The sequence below is a fragment of the Strigops habroptila genome, chromosome W (assembly GCF_004027225.2).
Source record: "Strigops habroptila isolate Jane chromosome W, bStrHab1.2.pri, whole genome shotgun sequence".
NCBI classification, from domain to species: Eukaryota; Metazoa; Chordata; class Aves; order Psittaciformes; family Psittacidae; genus Strigops; species Strigops habroptila.
This window is the reverse complement of record NC_044301.2, coordinates 25,793,287-25,814,384: the sequence shown is the minus strand read 5'-3', so window position 1 is coordinate 25,814,384 and position 21,098 is coordinate 25,793,287. Positions and strand designations below refer to the sequence as shown.

Below are 21,098 nucleotides of genomic sequence, written 5' to 3'. Positions count from 1 at the left end.
AACAAACAAATAAAAAAACCCCCAACCCTCCCCCCCCATTAAAACCCCCCACAATATTATCTACGCTTTGAACTGGGAAAGCTACGCATTCCAAAAGACATTTCTGAAGACATTTCAACTCTACAAAAACCAGACATTTTGTCAAGTGTAAACTCTTAAAAAACTACACATAAAAGAATCTGAATGACTCAAAGCTTCGCTTTCCACTTCAAATGCTACTGAACAGGTTTCTCCCACAGCTGCAATAGCTGAAGCACTATTAGATTGTCTTCAGAATTAATTAGATGCCAGGAGTGGGTTTGCCTTTTTTTTTTTTTTTTTTTTTTTTTTTTTAAAACCACAAGCACATAAGAAAGTAAATTAACTACATAATTTTTGGATTCACTTTATCTTCAGCATAGGATACGCCATTTTTCAAATTAAACACAGAACATGTACCACTCTACATTCCAACATATTATGCTGAAAAGGCATGTTTGCTGCTGCCTAGGTGGCAAGGGAAGACTTCTTATTTGCAAAAGGCACAGTGTTTAGTGCGACATTCTTTCCCCATCCCCCAAAGAGTGTTTAGTTAGACCAGGAACAGTTCTACATAGTGGCTTCCCAGGAGCTGTCTGTTTTTTCTCAGCCACTGCTTTCTTAGCTAGATCCAGGCTTAGAAAAGTCACCAGTGTCTCTCCACTGGGCTGGCCGCTAAAGATGTAAAGCACAAGGATGGAATCTGCATGGAGCTGCAGTGGTACAAGACGACAAAAGAAAAAAAGAAAAACAACAACAACAACAACAAAAAAAAAAAAAAACCACCAACAAAAAAAACCACAAAAACAAACAAACCAACAACTTACTTAAGACCAGAGACCACACCTGGAAATGCAGTTGTTAATGCTGTGCATCTGGTTCACTCCACTGCTGTGCCTATGGCAAAAAAGATTGTGGATGTGAGAATGGGAAGGAACCGAAGATGAAAAGAATTCCGCTTTTAGTTTGGCAAACAGCAGCAGCTCTTATTCTGCTGGTGTGCTGAACACAATGATGTAGACATAATTCCATACAAAGATTTTGTTAGAGAGGTAATTCAGATTAAAGGTTGATAAGAAAAGAAAGACTTAGATGTTAATAAAGGGTAAATGGAGCAAGAAAAACTCTTGTATTGTGCAGACTACTGGCCAAGTGACAAAGGCTATAAGGCATGTGAATACTGGGGGGGGGGGGAAGAAAAAAGCTGCACAAGAGCTCTGAACTTAACAGATATAGAGTACAAGAGATTGTTCAGTAAAACTAAATGAGATTATTTAGTATTTGGAGTTGATTTACTTTGGAGTGCACTTGCCCTCATGAATTCTTAAAAGACAGTTCCAAAATGCTGGGTTTAAAGCAGATGTCTGTTTGCCCTATGGTACCTCAGCCATTTCTCATAAGATGCTGGAAGTCCTTCCAAGCTAAGTTTGGAAGCCCTATTTGTTGGATAGAAATGGATCTCAGCAAAGTTTCAAAACCAAAGGTTGAAGGATCAAAAGCTCAGCATACAAAGTTCATTTGTTGGAGAAATCAGCACCAAAACATATACTGAAAAACCAACCAGTTTTATGAGTAATAACCCAAATCAAGCTAAGTTTGTGTGACATATGTCCTCATGGGTTTATAAAAGGTTAAAAAAATGTAAGGGTTTAACTTTTTGTAGAATATATGCATGCCTGGTATGCTGCAAAGGAATATCAGACTTCTCAGTTGTTACCTGTAGCAGTTTCTGATCAGCTTTACATTCAAACACATGAAAATAAAGCAAGTACATGCCAGAACTTCACTCACCCAAACACTTGGCAGGCAGTAAAAGTATTCTTCAGATATAAGCAATGGTATACTTTAGAAACTAAAAGCATGTATAAGACAGTTAGTACAGACTTCCTATCATTTCTTCTCACAGAACCAAAGTTAGTCAAGAAGTAGCATGCAGAAAGAAATTCAAAGATGAATAAAACCCACCATGCCTGAAGCCCAGTTCAGGTTTGGAATTAATCTTGGTTTATTTCAGAATAACACTGTGCTCAGTGAGAAAGTTGTACACAGTTTGGGTTGAGTCACAAATATGAGCTAAAATATGGTCCTGCTCTCAAACATCTCTTTGCTGTTAATCCATATGGGATCAAGTAATTTACCATCAGTCCTGAATGTAAGTTTAATATTGCAGTTCAGAGTCAGATGAAAACATACATGGAGCACAGTCAGACCTATGAGCAGAGAGGAGAGCTTTAACAAGTAGTTTAAATAGCAGCATCGGTATAATACCAATGTCAGGATTTGGAAATTCGCATTATAAGAGTTGCATAGAAAGTTAGTAGAGAAGCCTACATGTTCTGCAAGCAGCATAGTTAAAAAAGTAAAATAAAACCCTGTGTGATACTGCAGAGGACTGCTTAGAATTCAGGATGAGCTACTCCATGAATTATTTTCTAGTCAAAGACTGTTTCTATCTTATACAGTGTAGAACCCTATTGCTGATCTGGTTTTCCAGTTACTCTGGGTAAAACAAGAGAGCCAAACAGATTGTCTAAGGTCACATAAATATAGAAAAATCTCAGAGTAATAATGGGTGTTCTTCTGTACCCCACCAGACCATGCAGACTCTTTATCTTCTCCCTAGCAGATCTAAGTGTATCATGAGAAAACAACTCATTTGAAAATGACAGAGGTGATGGTGATTATTTGAAGATAATTCTATCAAGGTCCAATATTTGATTGCCATTTTTTGTATTGAATGTTTTGTGTGGGTTTTGGGGGGGGGAAATAATAAAAGTAACTGGTCAGTAGCATTTTGAAAGGAATACAATAGTACTGGCACATCACAAACTCCACATAGGTCACAACAAAATTTAAGAATTATGTGTTAGTGCCAAAAATGCAGGGAAGTTTGCCATTAGCAAATTTAGTTTACTGCATTAGAAAGCCACTATACCAAAGAAACCTCTCCAAAAAAAAAAAAAAAAAAAAAAAAAGAAAAAAGTAACAATTCACATTGCATCAGAGAGATCAAGAAACAAAGAAATTAATCTCTAGACAGCTATATGATACAGGAAAGAGAAAACCAGAGGTTTTGGGTTTTTTTGCACACACATTTGTGTGTGCTTTGTAGCCATATTAAGAAAAAGAAATCATCCTCTGCTATGCTAAAAATAAAATATTTGATTGAAAGCTTCGCATGAGAATCAAGTGCTAATAAATCCTTCTGGAATTTTAAACATGCCATCTGCGCAGAACCAGGCAATCACACTACCTCCACCACTGCTATCCTATCAACTACAGATCACAATTGGCCTATTTCCTCAGGTTAGTTGATTTATTTATTTTTTTTTTAAACAGAACAAAAGCAGAAAGATTAAGGCAAAGATTCCAATGCAAGCTAAGAAGGGGAATAAGCCATAAGCCAAAATAACTGTATCATGAAGCTCTTTTTTCCCTTCCCATTCAACACTGGAGACCCAGCTTCTGCCAGACACATCTTACCTTCTTCAGAAGTTAGAGTTACAAACAGACCCACTCTTTCGGTACTTGTAACACACTCCTTGCTTGATCGCTCAGCTGAATAAGGCCATTGTAGTCATCAGGTGCATACTAAAGTACAAGTGTGATATACGATAATCAGCAAGAGAAGGAACAGTTCTGGTACAGCAAGCCACACAGACCATTTGCAACCATAATTAAGAGCATCAGCTATAATAACTGGCAGGAGACTGAGAATTTGACAGGCATTTTTATGCAAGATTAAAAAAACACAGCAACTGAATTACTGGTTGTAGAAATAGATTTAAAGTAAATGCATACAGGGAATATTCTAAACTGTGTATTTGAACTGTTCCTTATCAAGGAAGGGAAATAGTTCAGACCATGAAGTGCTCCTTTTTCTCTTCAGTTTGCATAATCATGCTTCCAATAACAACTCTCACTGAGACAGATGAACAACATGGGAACTGAAGTGGGGCATTAGGAGTGTATGGATCTCATTCAAATCTTTCATGCAGTCATGGAAATAAACTGCAGCTTTCCTAGGGTAGAGTGATAAACACTCTAGCTGCATATACTAGACTACATAGACTACACCAGCATAGTTAAAGAAAATCCCAGCATGAATGCACTTTAAGATAAAATAGCATTTATACTAATATAGTATATTTCCATATAGGAAAAAGAAATAAACTATACAGTGTAACTGCATTATGATAGATTTGTAGCCAAATATTAAGATATAGTGACTGCACGATACAGTCACACCAGTAAATTAAACCGAAAAATCACACACATGGATCAGATCTAAGAAATATTTGAGATCCTGAATCTGAACAGTAATCATGCATACTGCAGGGCCTGGTACAAATATGAAATCTATAGCCAGAACATAGATCTTGGAGAATATAAAACATTGTTTTGTATTTATCTCAACCTTTCCAAATTACGTATCCTGGAAAGGGACTGAGCATTATTGTATATGCTACAAAGACTACTGGAGTGGCTCCCATAATCCAGAAGGCAAAATGTTTAGCATAACCCAAGTTATAGAATATCCTTTCAGTGGCAAGAAGAGCTTCCCGTCTCCCCCAAAATGGCTGTTTTGCACTAATGTTTTAGAGGATTGCCAAATGCACAGTGTAGACATGCTATGCTGCCTTCCTTTGATATTCCTGTAATACAAGAAGTCTCCTGCCAGCTTAGGGAGAAAAAAAGTATTATATTTGGGCATACCGAACACATTGTATACATCCAAAGTGAAGTTGAAAAAATACCAACCATCACAGTATACACCTTCCACAGAGAACAATAACCAAGAGCCCAGAGAACATAAAAGAACCTCCCTGATTTTACTACCAAGTTATAGCCACCTTCACATCTAGACCCATGCCATTAAGTAAAAGACAAATATAAGAAATACTTTCTAGATAGTCTCTGCCAGGGCAACCAGACTGTGCAAATATTAGATTTATCAGTTCCCAGACCTGCCCTTGAAACAAATCTACAAAATGTAAGTTTACTCTTTGGAAGGAATGTCTCAAGATAGTACATACTTAAGATTATCAGTAGATGTACAGTAGATAAAGATCTATAGTCTCTTGTGAGGGACAGCGTTTAAAAGGTTATATTTGAAATGCACAAACAACGTGGAAAACATGAAAGTGGGAAAACTACCCTGCACAGAAATGTCAAAGTTGTCAGAGCTTGGGCCTAGGCCTAAAAAAAGGAAAGAAAGAGAGAGAGAGAAAGAACAGGAAAAAAAAACCAAAAAAAACCACAAAATACCCAGCAGCAGAAGCAACTTCTAATCACAAGAAAGGTAAAATCTGCAAGTAAGTAAAACAGAAGTTGTGGAAGAGTAAATTCTTCAAATGTACAGATTTCAAAAAGTAGTACTGCAAACCAAGCTAGAAAATAAGGTGAGGGAATTCTTATTCCCTGTGAATGAAATTCAAACCACCGTAACTTGCCTGAGGAAGTACATGATCATACTTCTGATTCTGTCTGCATTTCAGAAACCCATAACAAAACACAACCGTGCAGGACAAAGTGTACAGCCAAGGGTAAACCCATGAACTCATTGCTCAAAATGGAAATACAGTTTTGCTAGCTTCACCTCCAATGCAATAGGCCAAATTCTGCTTCCACAAATACCACCTAGTAACTTAATGCCCCAGTATAATCAGCTGCAAGTTCACCGAGCTAGATTCTAGTAGCTTGTTTCCTATATAAATGTTAGTGAGACCCAAGTATGACAATACTGAGATAACATAAAACTTCACATTGCATTTTCAAATATCTACACTTAATACAAGTAACTAGTAAAAAGTTACCAAATACTGCAAAAGTCCCCCTTAATTTTAAGTAGAATAAAATTAAAAGCAGACCTCACTGTTAGTGCCTCCACTATCCTCCTCTTATCCCACTATCATCTCATTCCCACCTTCCTTGCTTCTCTGAAGAAAAACACAGCCTCTTTCCTCAGAGCTGCTGCCTTCTCCCCTCCTTCTTGTGAGCTCACAGCTCTTGTGGGGAGTTGGACTTCCATTCCAACCTAAAAGATTCTATCATTCTTTCTCACCCAGGGGTTTCCACTTACTGTCAGTAAGTCAGCAGTAGCATTAAAATATAGTAGTCTAGATGATAAAGAGAGGGGAGCTATCTCCTAGAATGACTGAAGAAGAATGCAGAAATAAATTCAAACAATAAAGCAATTTCTCTTTTACCTTTGAAGCAGCCATCAAGTAGTCTAGCTTAGTCTAGTAAGGAAGATCACACAAAATACCACTTAATTTAAGAGCTCCATCAGAAGAGTCAGCCACAGAGCAAAAGGCATTAAGATATGGTTCTCAGCATATGCTCTGGTGCTATACTGACTTCTTCCAGTGATCGGAGATGGGAGGTAGGATCAAAGAAAGATGGAAACTAGGTATGGGATAAGGTTGGCATTTAGAATCTAACTTAGGAGACAGAAGCAAAACGGAACCTTTGCAAATAGTTACTAAGTAAGATTCTGGGGTCAATGATTAGCTCTACAGCAGGCTGCAAGATGACAAGAAGAATATGCACATATATGGGAGAAAAACCCCACAGCTGAACGGAACAGAGATTACATTGAAGAGCAAAGAATGGTGTTTCTTGTTCCCTACATTCTTCTTCTGTTATCTCCCCCCTGACAGTGGGGACTTTAATAGCTGAAGACATGTCTGTTAATAATGGCAAAATGACATTTCCTGAAGGACATATTGCTTCTTTACAGAATCAGCACTTTACCTTACAAGCATAAGGTAAATACCTTTCTAGGTATTAACATTTGAAATGGCAGAGATATTTTAACTCATGTATATTAAGTAACACAATATAATATTCAATAACATATTACAATAGACTATATAAGTGACATATTAAATAACACTAACCCCTCTCTCCTAAAGGAGACGGCCATTTCTGACCAACTACCTCCAGTACAGTAGCGTCTCCCAGGCAGACTGCTATGCTTACTACAGTGCAAAATTTTTTAAGATAATAGGAATGAGATAGACTGGTTAAAAAAAGAGGTAGTATACTACACTCTCTCCTTGTAATTGTTGATGTTGTTTTCTTCTTCCTTCAAGCTATTTCTTTCAGTAATACCTGCTACACTGAGAGGAATATGGGACTGACCTTATCCCTCACAGACTGTGCACAGATTCAATCAGGTCACTAACCAGCAAGACACTAACTTCCATTTCATTTTTGTAGTTCTTACAGTGGGCATTCAAAGATCAGTCTAAAACAGGATATGCAAAGTAATCTAGGGAAAAAAATCCATAGCTAGAAACAAAATTAACATTGGAAAGTACATTTAGACATGCCCCAAAGGGGGGGGGGAGCAGGGGGAAATGAAAGCTGGAAAGGAAAACACAGGCAAAACGGCCTCTTCAGGATCGCAGCTGCAATTCTAGCCTAAACTACCAACAAGCTGTCACAGAACATTTCCCAAAGGGAAGAAATCCATCTCTCGGACTTTGGAAAACCAAACTCTAGATATAGTAAGTCTGGAATATAGGATCTAACTTAAGGACTAGGTAATTGCAATCTTTGGCACAAAAGTCAGGAGAAATACCCTAAACTGGCTTTGCCACTAAAGTATATATCATTTGTACCTTAAGAGTGCTGATACAAGCACCAGCAGCCACCTGTATGTTTTGAGGAACAGACAGTGAAATATGTAATACCTGTTCCCCGAAATAACAGCTTGAAGATGGTGCTACTTAGTCTCTTGCTTCAAGCAAGAGAGGCAACAAACAGTAACCACTAATTTACTAGACCTAGTCTCACAGATGCTTTCTCCACAGAGGCAACATTTCCAGGTGGGGGATAAATTTAGGAATAAAGGAAAACAAACAACATACTCTATTCCAAGTACATGGGGGGAGTATATAAGTAATATCTATATTGCCAGATAACTTCAAATACCAGTAAGTGGGAATTCATCCTCTACTACACACTCTTTCCCTTCCCTAGTCAGAAGGTGCTATGCCTGGAGCTGGCACACAGACATGGAGTATCCCTCTCATACTATGAAGCATCAGGTTTCAAAAGGAGCCCATAGGAAACAAAGAATACTTCTTTGTTCAAACATGCAATTTGGAGGGGGGGGGGGGGGAACCACAAAAAAACCAAAAACAAACAAACAAACAAAAAAAAAAACCTCAAAACCAACAAACTAATCCCTAAAAAGTAAGTAACGATGAAGCCTGCTGTCCTGATACAAGAGAGAAATGTTGCTAATGCCCTTGGAATTTAGCCATCCATCCATTCCCCTTCACTTCCTTATTACTGTTTTAAGCACAAGCCACCCTCCTCCCCCACCAACAATGAGCCTTGAATTCTGGGTCTCTGAAGACTTGGAGGATTAATATACTGCAAAAGCTCTTTTTAGCTGCAGATAAAAGGCACCTAATCCCACTACAGGGTTTAAAGAATAGTATTTATCTTAAACTCCATCTACACAAGAACATGTACACAAAGAAGTCCCTACATTTCCATCCTAGCCTTTTTCAGCACATTCAGGAGGCTTGAAATAATGCTCAGATGTTGACCATAGCCCCTAAATCTTTAGTCTTGTCCTTGTTTGTTTTTTCACTAGCTGAAGCAGTACTATAATTACAACTTACCTAAATAGCAAGTCTGCTTTCTAAGAACTAATCCACACGGACTTTTTCAGGAAGACATAAGTTCACTTTACATGCCAACCTCCAAGAAACTAGGCAACTACTACTAAATGCATGCTGAATGCTAGCTGACAGTTGTGAACTAGCTTTTGGTCAGCTAAGACCATGGACACAGTTAAATCACATCTACTTGTACATTATTGTGGTTTAGGCCCACCTAACAGTTGTCAGAATACTAACTCTGTCAGTGTTGGCAACAAACCTGCATTCTCATAATCGGGGGGGGGGGGGGGAAATCAAGTCATTCTTTGGAGACTAGAAATATTTCTCATTGATTCATCTAGTGGTTGAAGAGTAAAATCCATATAGGATTTAGCCAGTAAATAAAGAAAACTACTTTTTAGCAAAGCATTTTCCCCAGATATGCACAACTTCATGTAAATCCATCACTCAAATCCTACACCTGTTCCTTCCTTATTTGATTTCTCTCACTGCTTCTGCATCTGGCCTAAAGTAACATTAAGAAGGCTGTTGCATGTAATTACTATTCTTGCACCACTTGTTCCTCATTTTTTTCCCCACAGGATCTGAAACATGAGTTATTTTTCTTAATTCTAGAAGGGTCTCTTCAGAATCACATTTTTCAAATTATAAGGGAAGTTTCCTGTAAACATCCATAAATCCCTTGGCTTCAACATAATGCCCAGAGACGAGCATCTGCTGAGCCCCAGGTGTTTTAGCGCCTATCAGAGTAACACCTGTCATCCCACTCTCCTATCTCAAATGTATGGTGGGGTTTGTTGCTGTGGTGATTTTGGTTGGTTTGGGGTTTGTTGTTAAGTATCCTTTATCTATGTATCTGGTATATGACTGGAGTCAAATCAATAGCCTTGCTGCATTACAGTACAACTACAAAGCAGTTTAACATGAACTACTAACTGAATCAGAGAGTACCAATATTAGCTCTTTTGATGATTACAGTACACTACAACACTATACAGAACAGTGATAGGAAAATTAACACCTCCAAGATTTACTATTAAAATTCCTCACAGGTTTTTCAATATTGTTTAATGCAAAATACATTAAACATGCAAGCTGGAAGGAATTCTCAACAATAAAAAACAAGAAAGCGGAACTACAAGAAAACAAACTGCTGAACCAGTAAACAAGAGGTTTGATACAATTACATGAAAATTAAAATGCTGATCTACAGATTTTTACATTATTTGTTATTAGAAGCATGTACTGATGTTGAGACCAGCTTGTTGAAGCACATGATAAGCAAAGACTATCTCTTAAGAGGCAGGTCTGGTATGAAAGGTGCTTTCACTTCAGTAGCAACATGTGCATACATGCAATATAGAGAGCCCATCAAGACTGACAGAAGAAAACAGAAGAGAATAAAGCAAGAACTAAAACTTAAAACCTGTTCCTTTCAGACAAGGACATAAAAAGACAAAAATCACCCTTCGATCTCAGCATCTCTGATCTGGTTCCCAGAATACCAACATTGAAACCCACTGAATACCAACATCAATTAGTTATACAGAGATTAAAACCATGCCCAAACCACTGATTATTAGGGGCTCACTTTATAAACAAACAGGAACATCGTGCAATAAATCCTTGGGCAGCAGCAGAAAATGAAAAAATAATGTGAGGAGAGAGGAAGGGGGAGGGGAAGAAAAAAAAAAAAATAAAATGCTCCAGAGACATAATATTGTCCCAATATAGTAAGTCACCACCTCTTTTTTCCCCCTAAAGGAATGAGGGAGTATAAAACTAGCCTTACCACATGCAGGATTCCAAGAACAATTCAAAGTAATTCCTTGGCTCCTTTCTAAGATATTAAACCTAATCTCATTTGGATAACATCTTTTAAAGAAATCAAAGAGGTGACCAATGTAATAACAGTAACTGATAGTGACAGGAGATTGCAAAAGAATATAGTTTTCACCTTGTGGCAAAATTTCTATTCAGTTGAAACATTTAATTGTGCGATACAAACACTGTGAACTGCTCTCCAAAAGCAGAAACAAGGAAAAGAGCAAACTCGGCACCAGACCCAAAGTCCATATTCACTAAACTGAAGATTTAGTAGAAGACACAGCTACTAGGCATTGTCACTGACCTGTTCCATGCACAGACATTTTTCAATGGTGCACTTATACTTCTAGCTGATTTTCAATTTAGAAAACAGGTTTCCCCACTTAAGGTTTTAATACACCCACTAATAATCCACCAAAACTCCCAGTCAGTTAAAAAAAAAAAAAAACCAAACAAAAACAAAACAAAAAGTAAAATATCAATGGCTAAGCAACAGATGAATGATTACTACTGTTCGTCTGGAAATCATGAAAGCCACAAGTAAATGCATTTGGTTTGAACTCTGGAAATATCTGCTGAAGAAAAAGCCCTAAAACACAACAACATTTAGTTTCTTTTTAATGTTTGTCAAAATTCATCACACTTTTCATAAGGTTGCCTTCAAATTTTTCCACTGAAAAACCAAATATGTGGGACTACATTCAAACATAAGTGTAACATTTGAAAAGAAGCCACAACAGGTAGAGCACTGTATCTTCCAAATACTCAAAATGTGGAACATGGACGTCTAAGCATCGGTTGTCAGTCTACCTTCATTTACATAGACAGCTGGCTCTACTAATTAAAGCCCATGGTCCTTTAAGAATCTTAAAGAAAAACATACCATGCCTGAATGTTTCACATGAACTGCTGCTATGCATTAAAAAGAACCCATCTGCATCTTACCCTTTAGCAATATCACTGTTATACAACTCAGAATTCTGAGACAAACATGCAAAAATAGTCTATTTTTCCCCATACATAGCACTTGAACAGTGGTTTGAGACCCACAAACAGGGATTTTTTTTGAGTCAGGGCTTCAGAGAAGTACCAACAGGGCAGATCTGGTATCTGCATAAGTGCTATTATCCACAGAAGTTAACAACTCACCAGAATATAACCATATTCAATTGTATTGCCTTTTAGCAAACGTGATGACAAAACATGGATATAGATAAAAATCCTCCAAGATAAAAGGCAGAAGACACGGAAAGACCCATTCCATGAATTCAAGTAAGTGCTGCTAGAAAAAGTCTGTAAATGGCACTTGGCTTTTTGTTTTAAATGTTTGTCAAGAAGATAAGTTTCTATCTGTCATGGTTTAGGTCCAGCCGGTAAGTCAGAACCACGCAGACACTCACTTAATTCCTCCCCCGTTTCTTCTCCCTACTCCCAGAGGAATGGGGAGGAGAATAGACACAATGTAAATTCCACAGGTTGAGATAAGAACAGTCCAGTAAGTAAGGTATAATACAAAACCACTACTACTACCACCAATAATAATAATGATAAGGGAAATAACAAGGGAAGAGAATACCAAACTAAAAAGGGGAAAGTGGGGGGGGGGGGGGAAAAAAAAAAAAAACACCCACACACACACACACAAAAAACCCCCCACAAAAACAAAAAAACCAACCAACCAAACAAACAAACAAAAACACACACACACAACAAAAAACCAACAAACCCAAGCAATGCAGAATACAATTGCTCACCACCCACTGACTGATACACAGCCCAAACTGAGCAGTGATATGGGCCTTCTGGGTAACTCCCCCCCATTGATATACTGGGCATGATGCTTTGTGGTATGGAATACCTGTTTGGCTACTTTGGGTCAGGTGTCTTGTCTCTGCTTCCCCCTGGCTTCCCATGCTCCTCCTCACTGGCAGAGCATGAGAGACTGAAAAGTCCTTGATGGGGGTAAGCATTACTTAGCAACAACTAAAAACATCGGTGTGTTATCAGCATTGTTGTTCTCAGACTAAAGACAAAACCACAGCACTGCACCACCTACTAAGGAGAAGAAAAATAACTGTTACAGCTGAACCCAGGACAGTATCCACCCCTTATTTCATATCATTGACATCATACTCAGATCCCACATTTTTCAATATACCATCGCTTTTTGTCTCATATATATATATACACACACATATACACACACACAGAGACAGATATCATTCCTTAGTCCATGGACAATCCCTATAAATCTTGCTGAATTCATTCAGTCCATGGTGTCAGGCTCCATCTCTCATAAGTCTTTCACGGCAGGAAAGACAATGTGAAGTGTTGGACTGTTGCCTGCTGATGACACAGCTGGACTCATCCGGTCACTGCTGAGCTCATCTGGTTTCATCAAAGTTCATTCTTTGTTGGGGTGATGATCAGAGGGAAGTCAGGGTCAGTTGATGGTGACCTGAGGACAGTTCCACTGCTGCTGGCTTTTCCCATGACTTTATTCACTATTAATGATCATGACAGTACATATCTTAGTTCCAAAGCCCAGAGTGGTGGAAATGGGCATCTAGCTGATGGGCTATGGAAGTATTATATAGCAGTCAACAGCATATAATTGAGTTCATTGGCTGTTTTTCCCAAAAATTAAATCCCCTTGAAGCACACACCGGACTTGCCTATCTTCCCGCATTACCCACCAAGTATATCCAGGTCCCTAAGCAAAAGCAACCCCACGAGGGGGTTTGCCTTTACCTGAAGCAGGAATAACCCAGACTGTCTTCCCCAACAAATTCTTTATGTGCACCACAGGAACTTTATCCCCCTCTACAGTACGTAAAAACTCTGACTGGGCTGGGCCAGCCCTGTTGGCAGATCCCCTAGTGTTGACCAACCAGGTGGCTTTTGCTAAATGTGTATCCCAGTGTTTGAAAGTCCCACCACCCATTGCTCTCAGTGTAAATTTTAACAGCCCCTTGTACCGTTCGATTTTCCCAGGGGCTGGTGCATGATAGGGGAAGTGATATACCCACTCAATGCCATGCTCTTTGGCCCAAGTGTCTATAGGGTTGTTTGAGAAATGAGTCCCACTGTCTGACTCAATTCTCTCTGGGGTGCTGTGTTGCCACAAGACTTCTTTCTCAAGGCCCAGGAGAGTGTTCCGGGCAGTGTCGTGGGGCACAGCATATGTTTCCAGCCATCCGATGGTTGCTTCCAGCATGGTAAGGGTTACCTGTTACTCTGCTTCCATTGGTGTAACCACCCCCACAGGGCATTTGTTATCATCCATGAGTCAGTATAGAGATCAATATTGTCCATTTTTCTCATTCAGCAATGTCCAAGGCCAGCTGGATGGATTTCATCTCTGCAAACTGACTCGATTCACCCTCTCCTTCAGCAGCTTCTGCAATTTTTCCTAGGGGACCGCATACGGCTGCCTTCCATCTCTGATGCTTTCCCACAGTACGGCAGGAGCCATCAGTAAACAAGCCATATTGCTTCTGACAGTTCATTATATGGTGGGGCCTCTTCAGCATGCCTCACCTCCTCTTCTGGTGACATCCCAAAATCTTTGCCCTCTGGCCAGTCCATGATGACTTCTAGAATTCCTGGATGACTGGGATTTCCTGTTCGAGCTTGTTGTGTAATTAGTGCGGCCCACTTACTCCACGTAGCATCGGTTGCATGATGTGTAGAGGAGACCCTGCCTTTGAACATCCAGCCCAGCACAGGCAACCGGGGTGCCAGGAGGAGCTGTGCTTCAGTGCCAGTCATTTCCAAAGCAGCTCGAACCACTCCAACTGAAAAAGAGATACTGGCAGCCTATGGAGTGTACCTGACCTCAGATCCTCTGAATCCCTGAGTCCAAAAGCCAAGGGGTCGACCTCGAGTCTCCCCTGGAGCTTTCTGCCAGAGGCTCCAGGTAGGACCATTCTCCCCGGCTGCGGTATAGAGCACATTTCTCACATGTTGCCCAGTCCAGACTGCTCCAAGGGCTACTGCATCTTGTTTAATTTGTTCAATGGCTTGGTGTTGCTCAGGGCCCCATTTGAGATCATTCTTCTTCCACGTCACATGATAGAGAGGGCTTACAATCAGACTGTAATTTGGGATATGCATTCTCCAGAACCCCACAACACCTAAGAAAGCTTGTGTTTCTGTCTTATTAGTTGGTGGAGTCATTGCTGTTATCTTGTTGATCACATCTGTGGGGATCTGGCAACGTCCATCTTGCCATTTTATTCCCAAAAATTGAATCTCCTGTGCAGGTCTCTTGACCTTACTCCGTTTTATGGCAAAACCAGCCTTCAAAAACACAGATTAATTTCTTCCCTTTCTCAAAAACTTCTTTTGCTGTATGGCCCCACATGATTATGTCATCAATGTATTGCAGGTGTTCTGGAGCTTGCCCCTGTTCCAGTGCAGTCTGGATCAGTCCATGGCAGATGGCAGGGCTGTGCTTCCACCCCTGGGGCAGCCGATTCCAAGAGTTCTGGACGCCTCTCCAATTAAAAGCAAACTGTGGCCTGCACTCTGCTGCCAAAAGGATTGAGAAAAATGCATTGGCAATATCAATTGTGGCATCCCACTTGGCTGCCTTTGACTCCAGTTCATATTGAAGTTCTAGCATGTCCGGTACGGCAGCACTCAATGGTGGTGTGACTTCGTTCAGGCCATGATAGTCTACTGTTAGTCTCCATTCTCCATTATACTTTAACACTGGTCATATGGGGCTATTAAAGGGTGAGCAGGTCCTGCTGATCACTCCTTGGCTCTCCAGTCTACGGATCAGCTTATGGATAGGAATCAGGGAGTCTCCTTTCGTGCGATATTGCCGCCGGTGCACTGTTGTGGTCACGATTGGCACTTGTTCTTTATCTTCAGCAACCCCACAACAGAAGGATCCTAGGAGAGACCAGGCAAGATGGACAGCTGCTTAGTTTTCTCCAAGGCAGCTATACCAAAAGCCCATCTATACCCTTTTGGGTCTTTCAAGTACCCTCTCCTGAGACAGTCTATGCCAAGGATATATGGAGCCTCTGGACCAGTCACAATGGGGTGCTTTTGCCACTCCTTCCCAGTTAGGCTCATTTCAGTCTCCAGTACAGTTAACTCTTGAGATCCTCCTGTCACTCCAGAAATATAAATGGGTTTCACCCCTTGATAGTTTGATGGCAAACTAAAATTTGACTGGAGCAGCAACTTTCTTGAAAAGGAAAACACTGTCAATGATGATCCTCCCAATTCACACACCCGTTCCTCCAGAACTGAGGTGGGTTTTCGATCCCACTTCATGTTTTTTCCATTATCCTGCAGGTAAAACCATAGGGTGGCCCATGGCATGCGCCTCGTCTATCTTCCTTATCAGGCAATAGGGTGCCTTCTGTTAATAGTTGAGGCGTGGGTCGGTACATGTGGGGAGCTGGATAGATCGTCTCTCAATTATTTGACCTCCTGGGTCAGCAGTTTTTCCACAGCTGAAATGATGGAAGGGGTGAGCTAGTCTTCCAACTCCCAGAGGTGAAGACTCACTTCATTCACTGCTGGTGCTGCTGTCTCATTCCAGGTCACTGATGCCAATGAGTGGGCACATGATGATGGCGCACTCCGTGTAAACTTCCGCCACATGGGTCGTGTACATTCGACTTCATCTGGATCTACCGGTGCATTCCCAGCATCCGGCCTACAATAGATCATCTCTAGAATGGCTGATTCCCTCAGGGACTGGAGGCCTTTCTCCACTGCGGTCCAATTGCTTGGCCAACACGTAACATCGTCCTCGTAGGGATGCCTTTCCTTCACAGCTGCCAGAAGCTGCCTCCAGAGGCTGAGGACTCGTTTCTATTTTGCTATCGCTTTGTCAATTCCTCCTTCCCTAGCAAGTGATCCCAGCTGCTTGGCTTTCCTACCTTCTAGTTAGTGACTTTCAGCCCCACTGTCCCATCGTAAGAGCAACCAGGTGACCATGTGCTCACCTCGAAGATGGCTGAAATCTTTTCGCATATTCTGCAGCTCAGTCAACATCAGGGATCGCAAAAATTACCTCTTCCTCTGTTTGTTGTACTAGTTCCTCTTGTTCAGATTTCGCCCCCTCTAGTTCGTGCGCTGAGTCTTCACCTTCCTTCACCGCACAAGTTTTTCATGCCTTTCATTTACTTCTCGCTTATAGGGGCGACTGATACTGGCATGGATTGATCCTTTGGTTGACCTGCAGTGTGTCTTTCATTGGAATTGGAGTGGCTGCAGTGTCTGTCACTGGGATTGGAATGGCTACAATGTCTTTCACTGGAGTGGCTGGAGTGGCTGCAGTGTTTGTTGTCAGGGTTTGACTGGCTGCTGTGCTTGTCACTGGAGTTATGGCAGCTGCTGTGCTTGGAGTTGGAGTAGCTGCCTTATCTGTTGCTTTGCCATCAGATGCAGGGACATCTTTTTCCTGCTCCTTACAGAACAGGGCCCTATAGGTGTAGACTAAGCCCCAGCACATTGCCATGATTTGTCCCTCTCTGGTATTGCCAGGATGACAGCATACCTTGTCCAAGTGTTCTGCTAATTTTTCTGGATTCCGCATTTGTTCAGGAGTAAAATTCCAAAGCACTGGAGGGTACAGCTGGCCTAGGAGCTTGCCAGTATGATCCCACACACCCTGCCCACTCATGACTGTCCAGCCTCAGTGAAGATCTCTAAGTAGTATTCTTAAATAGTTGTTTAACCTTAGACAAGACCTGAGCCGGACTCTGCTTAGCTTCCGAGATCAGACAAGATCGGGCATTCTCAGGGTGGTCATGCCATAGGCAAAACAGAGAGAGCATATGCAGCAACAAGCTGGTTCCCAGCAAAAGAGGCAGGGTGCTTTCAAGGGCATTGAAAGCATATTCAAGATCTTTAACTTTTCCAGAATCTATGCCTACTGTAAATGGCCTGGTGGGGGAGCGGAGGGCGTAAGGGACTATCTCCTCCATAAGTTGACCCTCCGGGGGGGGAGGGGGGGGAAGGATGTGCATTTCTTAAAAATGATGACCACACTGAGGATGCATACGAGCCCAGTTTCACGATCAACGCGTCTGTTGTCTTACAAGCCATTACCATGAAGAATGGCGAAACGAGAACATTAGCCCAGGCCCCCCAGCCACTCAACGTTAAAACAGCAAATACTGGTTGCAAGTAAGGTATGAAATGATGATATACTCTGAGACCAAGCACAACAACTCTGAGAGCAAATAAATCAACATTGTGACAAGTGACTATTAATCCAAAACAATGAATGCTTATCGCAAATATGATTAGACACACGCTGGTCAGATCTGTCATTATCTCAACCCTTCGTGCTCCACGTTGGGCACCAAAAAGGACTGTCATGATTTAAGCCCAGCCCATAACTCAGAACCACGCAGCTGCTCGCTCACTCCCCCCCCCCCCACCTTCTTCCCTCCCTGCTCCCGGATGGGGAGGAGAATCAAAACAATGTAAATTCCACTGGTTGATAAGAACAGTCCAGTAAGTAAGGTATAATACAAAACCACTACTACTACCACCAATAATAAGGGAAATAACAAGGGGAGAGGATATAATACTAAAAAGGGGAAATGGGAAAAAAAAAAACCAAATAAAAACCACCCCAAACACAAGTGATGCAGAATACAATTGCTCGCCACCTGCCAACCGACACCCAGCCTGACCTGAGCAGTGATCTGTGCCTTCCGGCTGACTCCCCCCCATTGATATACCAGGCATGACATGCTGTGGTATGGAATACCCCTTTGGCTACTTTGGGTCAGGTGTCATGTCTTTGCTTCCTCCTGGCTTCTTGTCTTTGGTCTGCCAGTTCAATATCCAACATTAAGTTTGCACACTTGTTCAGTAATTTCCAAGAGCACCCACTTGCTCAGTTTGATCCCCACTGATCATTACTCAGGGGTCTAAATTCAATATCAAGGAGAGGGGCTGCATACTGACCTGATACCCCTGGACAAAACTGAGTATCTCCTTCATTCCTGTGTTATATGGCAAGCCCTGCATACGGACCAATGCTCCAGGCTGGGGCAGAATCGGAGCGTGGGTGGCAGTGGCAGCAGCAGCAGCTACAGCTCCTGAAGGAGCTGCAAGATACCCCACTGTGGTGGGGGATACTGGAGGACTGAAAGAAAGGCAAAGTTATTATGAAAATAACTTGGTTTAGTACTTGAAATAGGCAAAGATGAAAATAACTTAAATTTGAGAATAAGCCAAAAAATCATGGAAAACCAAGCAGCCCTGATGTGGACTGCTTTGGGGACTTTTTTTAAGTTTTCCTTCAGCATCTGATAATTTATTTTTAGATAAGGGAGGCAAAGAAAAATAGCTAACATTTGTAGCTGAAGACAAAGAGTGGCATTTGTTAGTTCACAGGGGAGGAGAAAAATAGTAACTGCAGATGACTTGTTCTAAGATTGTTGATAAAACCATAAAGAAAAAAAGTGGGGAGAAGAGGGAAAATCATAGTATAAAAAGTAGGCAAGGGCCCAAATCTGGTACTTCTGAGCCACAAAATGGTGGGTAAAGTAGCAAATCTGGTCAGGGCCCACCTAGCAATTTACCAGATACTCAGGCTAGTAAGTATCAGAAGCCTAAGAGCTATCAACAAACAAGCAATTTCCCCAAGCACCAGACTTCAGTGAGCAATGTTGATGCCATCTGTGGGAAGGGAAAAGGTGGAGATTATCTGCTTTGCTGAAACATGTAAAGTATTCTTTAATCTCAGTGGTATAAGAAATCAAATCTAGTACACACCTATGATGAGTCTTTCAGTATGGAAACAGTATTGTAAGTACAAGAATAAAGTGAGGGTAGAGGCATGTATTGACACAGCTTCTCATTTGTCCAAGAAACAGAACCACCTTGACAACATTGCTCTGGTGACAAACACACTTAAATATTAGACCAACATTATCATGAAATTCAAACAGAACCCACAGAAAAGCCAAACTTCATTATGAGGCCACAGAGAATCAGTTAAAATGGCTACTGCCTCTGCTGATGAACATCAAGTTCCCAGGATTATCTGCACCAGAAGAACAAGTTTAAGAGCTGTTCACAGGTGACCACTGAGATGAAATGTGAAGAGAAGCAGTTAAGTCTAGGGATTACCTGGGATAGTAAGCTGTGTAATTCATATAAAGCTGAGCAGCCTGAGCTGGGTAGTAGTTAACAGTTGGAGGAGCAGCTGCAGAGGCTTGGGGAATCCTGGTGGCTGGTAAAAGGGCTTGTGACTGGTAAAGCACTGCCTCTGCTGGGATCACAGCTGCTGCCTGGAAAGCAGCATAAGCTGGTGGAGAAAGACCTAAAAACAAATGAGGACACAGCAACAAAAAAAGGATCAGAATAGAGATCTCTGCTATAGGAAATGAATTATTCATCCCAATGTGATTAATACCATCTGGGTGTGATTAATGAACACTTGTGCAAAGACTGCTCTCTAGCCTCTCCCCTGGATACCCCTGCTACATCACCACGAATGACAACGGGGGCATTCGAAATGAGCACAACTCCTAGAGCCGAGCAGTCCATATGTAAATGGAAAGTAGGGAACTGCAGTTATTCAAAGACAGCATAAAGCCATGTGCATAGAGAAAGCAGGCATGCATATCAACACACCCTCTGTTCTTTCTAACAGAAGTTGTACTTTGTGGGACAAAAGTACCATAAGATTAGCTACACATGGACATCCACAACTGCTGACACCAGGATCCTCATGTGTAAGCCTCCTGCAACTTTAGAAAGTACTTTTAGGACCTAGAAAATGGAAAAAAATACCCCACTAGATCACTAGTCTGATGCATTTTGATGAACAAAGCGTTCTGATACAAATCAGGTATAAGTCTGGCTTGGCGTGCAGTCAAATTCTTTTTATATACTATATTTGGCAGGTTTTTTGCTATTTTCCAAATATACATCAGTATCTGCTTTGTGATTTGGTATTGAAATTAATTAGAATGGTAAAGTGCCATTATAGTGCCACAATAAGGTCCACTGTAATCTTAAATAAAAATCCATCCAACTTCACCACTATGGTCTGTTAGTATATCATGCCAGTGGGTGCTTTCCTTCAAAAGTAAGCCCAAGGAGTACCTTCTCAATGCTCTAAGGCAAGATAGCAAGAGCACTCATCAGCAGTTAGAATACAGAATTTCTCCCCCTTTTAAAAAATCCCTCTAATTCCAAGTAGGTTTCACTACAGGCAAGTCTACTGCAGAGCTCAGAAGAACAGTACACCCATGAAAAGCAAAGTGTGTGACAATTTCACTGGCAAGGCCTTGCTACCCTCTACTCATCACCAAAAATACAATAAAAATGCCTCTGATCAGTCCCGTTATTGCCCAAAGGGAACAATTTCAATCTCAGCATGTATACAGATGGATGATTATTGATCATGGCAAAACCCAAGTCAAAAGATGAAAGGCCATGTCAGGGGTTCAGATGCAGCAGTCATTTTTCTCCTCCTTAGTAGCTGGTGCAGTGCTGTGTTTTCAACTTTAGCCTGAGAACAACACTGATAACACCAATGTTTTTAGTTGTTGCTAAGTAATGTTTACTCCGATAAAGGATTTTTCAGTCTCATGCTCTGCCAGTGAGGAGGGG

The 21,098-nt window shown here is 41.1% G+C and overlaps 1 protein-coding gene across 1 annotated transcript in view; it reads right to left on the bottom strand.

The window, feature by feature from the left end:
* Positions 1–396: 396 nt before the first annotated feature.
* LOC115618938 (epithelial splicing regulatory protein 2-like) overlaps positions 397–21,098 on the bottom strand; it is a 48,346-nt gene continuing 27,644 nt past the window's right edge. Inside the window, 4 exon segments of the mRNA XM_030510903.1 lie at positions 397–622; positions 624–731; positions 18,438–18,618; positions 19,608–19,800. Of these exon segments, the coding sequence (XP_030366763.1) occupies positions 572–622; positions 624–731; positions 18,438–18,618; positions 19,608–19,800 (533 nt within the window). The 3' untranslated portion in view covers positions 397–571.